The 10105-nt window shown below is 42.7% G+C and overlaps 1 protein-coding gene across 1 annotated transcript; it reads left to right on the forward strand.

Annotated features, from left to right (window-relative positions):
- Positions 1-694: 694 nt before the first annotated feature.
- Positions 695-9687, forward strand: dusp10 (dual specificity phosphatase 10). The gene is made up of 4 exons (XM_004083436.4): positions 695-860; positions 1599-2428; positions 5359-5727; positions 6363-9687. Exons 2-4 carry the CDS (start codon positions 1645-1647, stop codon positions 6626-6628), a joined length of 1419 nt encoding a protein of 472 aa, XP_004083484.1. The 5' UTR covers positions 695-860; positions 1599-1644; the 3' UTR covers positions 6629-9687.
- Positions 9688-10105: the final 418 nt, after the last annotated feature.

Genomic DNA, 10105 nt, shown 5'->3' on the forward strand with positions numbered 1-10105 from the left:
AAGTCAATTTAGTTGCCTTTATTTTTTGCAATGTTGACGCTACCATGTTGGAGCCAGGCGTCAACAACAAGCTGGCATTGGTCCAGATCGGTCCTAGTTGTTGTTTCAATTACAACCTTTTTCTTTTTTTTTACCAATCAGAAGTGAGCTGGTTGGAAGGCCACACCCCTACCACTTGAAAGCAAGCTTAGGAGAAACTGCCAATCAAATGTTTTGAAAGTTTGATGTGTGACCACCTTCTAATGGCCAGTTTATAACTTGAATAACTACAGAAAAAAATATAATAAAAAACAACATTTATTTACTTTTATCCTACTCAATCGAAAAGGTATTGTTATAAATGACTATTGAAAAGCCAACTACATGCTTGCCACACACTGTTAAATGCAATTCTGACTACTTTGGTTTCATTGATACAACTGATTAGGATTGTGACGTCGTATTTTCTGTGGACAGGTGTTATTTTTTTGTGTTTTATTGTTTTTCATGAATGTTTTCACTCAAATAGTCAAGTTTACAAGCAGTCCTTGAACACACCTCGCCTCCTGCAGAGACATTTGATTGGTTTCCAGTGACGTCACCCATCTGCCTCCATCCCTCCTCCCCCGCGGGCCCCTCCTTCTGCGGGGCGGGGCTAGTGTGCGCGCAGAGGACAGCATTTAATATTAATGAAGTCGCGCATTGGGCCGACCCCACGTCAATCCCGCTGCGTGACTTCTGTAGGCTGGCAGGCTGCCGTTGATATTATTTCTGGGGAGCGGGGTAAAAGTAGCAAAAATGTTGCCGATACACAACAGCGGAACGGACTAAATGGAGGCCACGCTGCCTGCGGGAGGACCAAATAAACCCCAAACTCATCGGTAAGACAAAATTAAAAGCAAGTTTGAGAATTAATTTCAAACTCTCGGAGAAATACGGCGGGGTCCTGTCAGTAATGGAGATGAATAAAAATGCTGCAGTTAATAAACGTAATTGATTTTATTTGATTTTATTTATTTGAGTTGCATCCTTTTATTCCGACACAGAGATAAACATTATTCTGTCTACAGCTCATCTGATGACTTCCTCTTGTTTGACATTCTCAGCACGTTCTCATGCCGGTTTCCTCAATGAATTTTTTTTTTGTCATGAATGATTTTGGATTTTTTTATTTTAATTTTATTTGCTGCTGAAGGCGCAGTCAGTGCGCGGGTGCGTTTGCACTAAACACCGGGACCAGACGCTCCCAAAGCCCGTCTGATCAGGAGCAAGTGCCACCCTGATTTCAGACACTGACTTTCCATCCCGGAGACAAAACTGCAGCGTGGCGCTGATGCAGTACTACACATCTTTTTCTTTTTTTTTATTAAATGCTCACTCTCCTTGGTGGATCAGAGCTGGGATGTAAAAAAAAAGCTACCTCACACACAGAAATTGGAAGATGATTCATTAATAATTACTCAGTGACACAGATATGAGATGATTTCATCGTTTATTACTACTGCTGTCATTTCTAAATTTCACCCACCACCTTGGGTGTAGCCCTGGGGGGGGTTCAGCTGTTTTCTAGTTTGGCCATCTAGAGCTGTCTGCTTGATCGCTTTTCTGTGTCCCCACAGAGCCGCTTGTTGAGTTCTCTGGAAACGTCCAGCCATCGGCCTCCCCATGCCTCCATCTCCCCTTGACGACAGAATTGTGGTGGCGCTGCCAAGGCCGATTCGACCTCAGGAACTCCAACTGCGCCTGGACACCAGCTACCTGGACTCCATCGCCACCAGCAGCTGCAGCAACACCGTCATCAGCACCACTGTGGTGAAGATCAGGGCGACGGCCAATCTTGTAACGTATATGCCCTCATCCAAGGGTTCCACGCGATCGCTGTCGTGTGGATGTAGCAGTGCGAGCTGTTGCTCTGTGACTACATATGAGAAGGACAGCCAGAGCCTCAGTCATAGCCAGGTGAGCGCCAGCAGCCCCAACCTTAGCTATGCCGGGCCCCCCACTCCTATGGTCAGCAACCATGGTGCTTTAAGTGTTCCCAGTCTCACCTCAGGCACAGTGAAGACCCTGCCCACCGTCAGGGTCATCCACCCCAATGAGCTGGCTAAGCGGATAACATACTGCCCCATGGGTCACCCTATAGGGCCGGTGCCGGTCATCATCGACTGCCGGCCCTTCTTGGAGTACAACAAGAGCCACATCCGTGGAGCCGTGCACATCAACTGCTCCGACAAGATCAGCCGGCGGCGGCTGCAGCAGGGCAAGATCACTGTGCTGGACCTCATCTCCTGCCGCGAGGGCAAGGACTCCTTCAAGGGCATCTTCTCCAAAGAGATTGTGGTTTATGACGAGAGCACCGTGGACCCGAACCGGCTGACATCCAACCAGCCCCTGCATGCGGTTCTGGAATCACTGAGGAGAGAGGGAAAGGACCCCATTATCCTCAAAGGTAACACTCAAGTAGTGAAGTTTGCAGGATAAGAAGGACATCTTAAAGATTATCTCTTGATCTTTTTGTTGAAAAGCATTCCCAGTGGTCTCTTAATGTTTTTTCTTGGAGATAGTATCTGCAGAGGGAAGGTGGTTCATTAGAAATTCACCTCCGAGTTGTGGGCGGGACCACTTTCCCTCTCTGTTTACTTTCTCTCCCGCTAGCTTACAGCCTCTCAACCTAACATAACCGGTGCCAGAAAATGGTGAGCAACATTGGAGCTATCCAGCTATACAGGAAAATGAAATCTATCATGGATCTAGGGCGTCTCCCAGAATGGAGCAGAGCAGGACCCGCCCTGTGTTTTTTCTACATCACAAATACAATCTTTTTCCAACTGCATTTTTTCATTTGCTTCGGATTCAAAACAATTTGAGTAAAGACATACTCAGAAATGCAATTTTAAGCCTAATTTTCTTTATATATGTCCTCCATCATTAGACAATGTTAGAATAACATGCTATTAACACCAAAAACACAATTTTCATCAAGTCTTTAAAAACTCTTCAGAGTCTGAGATTAACACAGGCTAAGGGCTAACCGATATGAAACTAGAGAGATGGAATAGTTGTGTACAATGTGGGCAAGTCGCTTTAAACTTTGACCTTCATTGTTCTGGTCAGCTGATACTGTTTGTCAACACTGTGGTTGCATTTTCCCCCTGTGCATGCTCTGTTTGCATCCCCCTCATACTTGAGCGCATGCTAACCCTGCTTTGCTGCCTTCTTGATGAGCATTTTGCAGTGGAGTCCACAGCAGTTGTTGGTAAATAAGGCTGCCTGTTGAGGCTGCAGGCTTTGGGTTGCTGCCATCTTTTTTTTCTATCTTTGGTTTTGAAGCTGGAGCACCGTGTCGTGTCGGAGGGGTGCTGGGCTTTTTTATATGAGATAGCAGCACCTTGATCCTCCTTTCTTCACATCTGTTCTCCTCTCATTCCCCTGGTCCTCCGTGTGCTTTGATGGACGAGGCGACTTTCCAGTTTTTCATCCCCGTGCCGGCGTCTCTCTGAAGCTCGCCTCAAACGGAGGAATGAGCAGACCGTCTCGCTCTTGCCTCATCTGGTTTGATTCTTGCAAAATGCGAGAAACCATCTTTGCAGAAGGATCAAAAAGGCTTTTTTTTTTTTAAAGACACTTATCTCAATCTCTGAAACAGACAATTTCTCCCATTGTGCACATCCATAAGCACTAGATGATGTGCTCTGGCTTCACTCAGTTGTAAAAGTGACATATCTGGAGCATGAATGCGTACAAGCTGCTGAATAATTTACTCGTACTCCATTATTTGTTCAGTTACCATTACACCTCAGCCACAGTTTACTGTAAACACACTTGAGTCAGGATATTTCATCAAAATATGCCTTCGCTTCTGCAAGAAGAGGTAACAGATTACATGTAATCCATCAGAATTACTATAAACAGAGGGTTTTCTAGCTTTGGCAACAGCAGGCTGGTTGGGGACGGGTCTGAAAGGCAGAAGTGGTCGTTTCTAAACAGGAACTGAAGCTTGTTCTCATAAAAATAACAGAGAGGCTCTCAAGTTCCAGCTCCAGCGAGTTTAGTCAGGGATTATGACAGCTGGCCACACCAAAACACTCTTTAAAAGGAGAATTTAAATTCCCACAAGCTTTACTAAACAGATATTTGCAAAAGTATTTAATAAATACCATTGCAAATGCCATCTTTCAGGAGAAAAAAATACAAACGTTTCATTATTGATTTTGCTGCACAGGCTGGAAATGAAACAGAAAAAATAGGTTTAAGTGGAATCCCCCTTTCTCCCTAACTTTTGTTGAGTTTTCCATGACATGGCTGTGAAGAACTTCCCCTTTTTCTCTATTTACTGATGTGTAATCAAGATCTATTCACTACAATAGTAGTCGTGTGTTTGTAAATGGAGGCGTTTTTATGGTGATGGGCGACAGTTGGTCAGAACTTTCCCAGCTGCTTCCCTCCATGGGGAAGTGGTGTGATGACCTCACATGTAATGATGTCAACTATTGCTTTGTGAGCGCTAAGCCAACTGCGACTTGGACCCCTCCCTGGAAGCTGTCTTTCTGAGGGTACCTTTGTTGCAAACAGGTGTAGAAGGTTCTTTTTAGAAGTGCAAACTTCCAAAAAAAAAATCCTAATGTCCCACTGCAATCATTTGATCTATTTTAAAAGCATTCCTGGTGGGCTTTTAATTATGTTTATGCAGTTTTTAGCCAAAATAAAATTAAAAAAAAACATGTCGTTTTCTAGGTCATAGTATCTGCAGAGCGGCGGTAGTTCATTAGGCAGGACCATTGGCCCAGAGCAACCCCGTCCCCTTTTCCATCCCCGTTACTAAGAGCTCCCTGTTTACACAAATACGCTCTTTTTCTAACAACATTTTTTTCTTCTGCTCCTGATTTACAAAGATTTGAATAAAGAAAATACTCAGAAAAACAGTTTTAAGCTTAATTTTCTTTATATGTGTCCAGCATAGTCAGAAAAATGCCACCAACACATGCTAAAAACACCAAAAACACGATTTTCATCGGAGTGGGTCTTTAAGTAATTGAATTTTTAATGATTGACTAAAAGTTAAAGTCGATCAGGGACGTAAGGACTTTACACCGGTTTGCGGATCCAGGATGCCGACCGCAAGTTTAATGTTTTAGATTGTGCCTACTTTCTATACGGTACTAATGAAAACATGTGGTTTGCAGATAGAATGTAGCCAAGTGACTGGAGGCTTCTTTGAATGCTTGCTTTTGATGCGTGCATGTGAGGTTAATGATCTGCTTGGGGTAACAGGTGGTCCGAGGCTTGACTGCATGTAATTTTAGCACACAAGGCTCCTTTTTGAGCCTAAATGTGTTTATTATATCACTTATCACATTCGTTCTCACTTTGCATCCACAGGAGGCCTTAGCTACTTCAGACAGAGCCACGAAAACCTTTGTGAGCACTCGCTGCACCTTCACGAGGGCTTGGATCCGGGCGCAGCCGCCGGCCTGACCGGGCCGCTACCTCACTCCCTGCCCTCCACCCCAGACATCGAGAACGCAGAGCTGACTCCCATCTTGCCCTTCCTGTACCTGGGGAACGAGCAGGACGCTCAGGACGCCAACCTGCTGCAGCGCTTGAACATCGGCTACATCTTAAACGTCACCACCCACCTGCCGCTTTACCACTATGATACGGGCCTCTTCATCTACAAGCGACTTCCCGCCACAGACAGCAACAAGCAGAACCTGCGGCAGTACTTTGAGGAGGCGTTTGAATTCATAGGTGCACATTTTTCCTGCAAGGCTTTACTTCAGAACGGTTCTTTAAAGCTGCAGCAACAAAACTGGACAATTATCAAACCAAGAAAAGTTCAATACAATCTAAAAGTAGGACTTTTGTTTAGTTTTTGTCTTATTATTTTTAAGAACTTCTTAATAATCTATTTTAAACTCCTAATTCCCTTCAGAATCATGGAGATGCTGTAAAACAACAGAAGCAAAGATTTTTTTGAAGGCAGAAAATGCATTTGCTGGGGATCAGTTATGCTGCCGGTATCGACTCAAATATTGATCTGCTGAGTTATCATTGCTGCGATCCCCGGTTTCACTCTCATTCCTGCTTAGGATTCATTGCATTGAAGAAAATTGGGACATTTTTACAGCATTTTAAACAGGAATTACCTTTGTTTTTAACTTGATTCCACAATTGGGAACCATACACATTAAAAAAAAAGAAGACGTTCTTTACAAAATGGAATATTTGGTGTTTCCATCTAGATTTTCTAATAGAGGGCATAAATGGACATGAAGGATTTTAGAGGTTTTATTTTATCCATGAACAAGTTGGGAGGTTTGTGTGATATTTAAGCCCCCTCACAGGGAAATAACATTGTGCTGATTTCCTCTTCCTGTCTGCAGAGGAAGCACACCAGGCAGGTATGGGCCTCCTTATCCACTGTCAGGCCGGTGTTTCCCGATCAGCCACCATCGTCATCGCCTACCTGATGAAGCACACCTGGATGACCATGACAGACGCCTACAAGTTTGTCAAAACCCGGAGGCCGATCATCTCCCCAAACCTTAACTTCATGGGCCAGCTGTTGGAGTTTGAGGAGGACCTCAACAACGGAATAACGCCACGAATCCTCACGCCAAAGCTGACCGGTGTGGAAACAGTTGTTTAAAAGAACCGCTCCCACTTGGAGTGTTATGAGTGAAATGCAGATCCTCCTTTTGAACTCTCACAAGTTCCAAAGCAGGTTAGAGTTGAAGAGTAATGCCAAAAATCCCTACGGTCTGAAGCCCCGGAGGAAAGCTCGGTTGGGGAAAGGCGTGGTCCAGTTTTCTGCTCGTTAGCGGATAGCAGCTTTTTTCGAGAAGAAGTTGGAAACCAGCTTTGGGGACAGCGACTGACTATAGGGACGACACTGACACTGTGGCGTGCAGTTTGTGTTTGCAGACTCAGGCAGGGTTGGCCACAGCAGTGCCTGTCTAAATTTAAAAAAACAAAAGAGGAAAAAAAACAGTTGAAAACTTGTTTGGTGTGTTCTATTTTTATAACTGGGTTTGAGGAGACGACCATGACGAGCCCCCAGCGGCCTACTGTGCAATAATTTCAGATAAGGATGCAACTGAAACCTTGATCTTATATGTTTATATAGAGGTAATTATGAAACATTTCCAGCTCCGTTGCTGACGAACTATTACGATGTATTTACCGTTGTTCAGCTTTATGGTGCAAAGAGTCATGCTGTAATATTTGGCGCTGATTTGTACAAGAATCCGAAAAACACATTTGTTTGGCATTCGCTGCAGTATCTTGCATATTTTTTCAGCAATACACATCTTACCAGCCAGCCATAAGAGATCTTTTTCTGCATTGTAGACGGTGGAGGGAGGAACACTTTGGATTGTCATGCGAGTTTTGTTAAACTGGGTAATGTTTAATGTAAGACAGCTGAGGATTTTCACTGCCTGCTTCTGTCTCCTCTGTTTGTTTTTGCTCCACTTCCCCCATTAGCTGGCTCCGTTCGGCTGTACTCTTCCCATCGACGCTCTGATCTTTGATTAAGCCTCTTCGAAAGTAGCAGCATCGATTCGCGTATTTGCCACAATGTCAGTTTAGCTGTGTCACCCTTTTTTTGTGTGTCAACGATTCCACAGTGAAAGCGAGCTCTCCTGCCTCGCTAATTATGCTGCTCCAGTGCCTCTATCAATGCCTTAACTCCTGTGTCACAACTGAGCTAGCACACGGCATTGCCCGCAGATGGACAGCATGGACGGGCGTCCACATTAAGCGAAGCTGTGTGTTGTCTCAGGAAGACTTTGGCTTGGCAGATTAAAATCTGACTCAACAGTGTTTCATATTTTCTTGAGACAAATTTACTCAGACATAATTAATTTTTGCCTGATTGAGGATTACAACCTGAACCCGACTCTTGAGGATGTCCTAAAATGAACTCTGCTTTAGAGGCCGCAGTTTACAATCTTTGTCGCCAAATTTCAAGAATGATCAATTTCGCAGAAACAAGTCTTTGAATTTACTTAAAAGTAATCTTGTGGTGGCGCGTGAAGGAGAAGCTGAGCAAACTTTGTTCTACCATCCAACCCACACATACCAAACGAGATGCAACAAAGACGGGTGTAGCAGGACAAAAAGAGGAAAAAAGTCATTCAGATAATTGCTTTGAAAAAATACGTAGCTACGATTCTTTAAAAAAAATTCAGATCTTTTTTTTTTTTGTATCGGTTACATCAACAAGGAGAAACAGCCGACTCAGCACTGATGCATCTTTGAAAAAACTCAGCTCACCGAGAAGTAACCGTTTTCCTCAACCACTAAACTGAGTCACAGCCTTTCTGGCGATAAAATATGTGATGAATCAACTTTTAAATTGCGTCAATCAAGTGTTCTCTACCGAATTTAAAAACACAAACATTTAACGGTCTGGTTTTGGCATGCCGATCACATATCCAATGTATTTTTACTGATAAATAATTAGATATTTGTTGGTGTGAATGAACGTTTCTGTGTTTTTGAATGGAATGAGGGGAAAAACAGGTAAAAAGAGCTGTTAACGTTTTGTGAACAACAAAAATAAGTTCAGACCAAAAAAAAAAATCTGATTCTTAGTTTTGTCACAGATGATCCCAGCTTTTTGTATCTTTTTATTTTTAACATTAAGCATAAAAACGAAGCACAGGGCTAACTAAGTATTTGTCTGATCACCTCTGTTTTGCAGCAAACCCACTGCAGATCTGCAAATCATTGTTATTTGAACAAAAGTTCACCTGTTTCTGTTGATGGGATGAAGAGCAATGCATGCACCAAGGAGATAACAAAGAAAATAGTCTGCTATGCAAAATGAATCTGTGGAAGGTTTTCTCCAACTGTTGTAAAACTGTTTTCAAGGTCTGTGTGAACATTTTGAGCATGAAAAAAAACACAAAATGAAAGTGTGATATTTACAGTTTTGACAAGTAAAAAAAAGAAAAAGGAACATTTTTCCTTTTTTTTTTTAAAATTTTCCACTCAGCTGTCTACTTCACCAAAATATTGGCATGTCAATCACCATTTACTGCACATTTGCAGCTCATCCATTTGTATTCACTGCAACAAAAACGCGCTCATCATCTGAGCTTGAACCTTTCCTCCAACCGGCTGGTTCCTGCGGTTTCTGATTGGAGATGAAGCATGCCGTGTGCTCCTGGGCTGTAAGGGACACTGGCACTCATTATGGTGCTCTCCGTTTTTCCTTCTGGAGGCGTCATATATTGACTGACAGCTCCGAAAGGCGTCTGCTCCCCTTGACTTTTTTTGAGACCCGGTTCTGGATTAGACCAATGCTAAACTGTCGTGTTGGATGTGCAAGAGTCTCTGCCTTGGGGTCAGCGGCTTCTCTCTTAAAGTCTCTGTAACTTCTTTTTGTCAGTAGTCAGTCACATATTTACAGTCAACGAATATATAAATACATTTTTTTTGTTCTTTTTCTTTTTATGCATATATCAAGTACTATTTTTGCACTGACCTATGGACAGATCGATTTATTTTTTTCCACAAAGGGTGCTACGATATTTGTGGCCTTTTCCACACCTTTTTGCATGACTTGCTCAAAAACTATTTCTCAACTGGTGTGTCATTTCTCCATTTCCCCCCTTACTACTCCTTAAACTGTTGCAGTTGAAGCACTGTAATTTTGTAATCCTTACTTGTGAGTTTTGAAATAAACAGGGGTGGGTTTCAGTTTGGAGCCTTGGTGACTCATTTAGATGCTATTTTTTGCAAAGTTTAGTTACATAATTTATCTCTGAGTTGAAAAGCTTGCTTCTAGTCAAAGTTTCTTCAACTATTTTTGGTTACGATGCAAAAAACAAAACAAAAAGCTGTGAAACATCATTGTTTTTGGCCATGTAGGATCCAGATGTTTCTTCTGGCACAATATCAGACCTGAGAGTCAAACTATTCAATAAATTTAAACAGAACGCAAAGACATGGAAACCCTCAACAAAAACAAAAGGTAATGAGCAAAAAATACAAAACGATTTGGGATAAAACTCTTACCAAAAAAGTGGGACACAATTGCAGAAAACTACCCAAAAGGAAAATAACCAAAAGTATTTGCAGATGTTTAGAAGTATGTACACCAAATGCTCCAAAATTT

The sequence above is a fragment of the Oryzias latipes genome, chromosome 24, assembly GCF_002234675.1.
Source record: "Oryzias latipes chromosome 24, ASM223467v1".
NCBI classification, from domain to species: domain Eukaryota; kingdom Metazoa; phylum Chordata; class Actinopteri; order Beloniformes; family Adrianichthyidae; genus Oryzias; species Oryzias latipes.

What these genes read in the sequence shown, in the direction of transcription:
- dusp10 (XM_004083436.4), top strand. Translation starts at nt 1,645, where the DNA reads ATGCCTCCATCTCCCCTTGACGACAGAATTGTGGTGGCGCTGCCAAGG. An exon ending in GGACCCCATTATCCTCAAAG is followed by an intron (nt 2,429 to 5,358) that starts GTAACACTCAAG and finishes TTGCATCCACAG; the next exon opens with GAGGCCTTAGCTACTTCAGA. An exon ending in GGAGGCGTTTGAATTCATAG is followed by an intron (nt 5,728 to 6,362) that starts GTGCACATTTTT and finishes TCCTGTCTGCAG; the next exon opens with AGGAAGCACACCAGGCAGGT.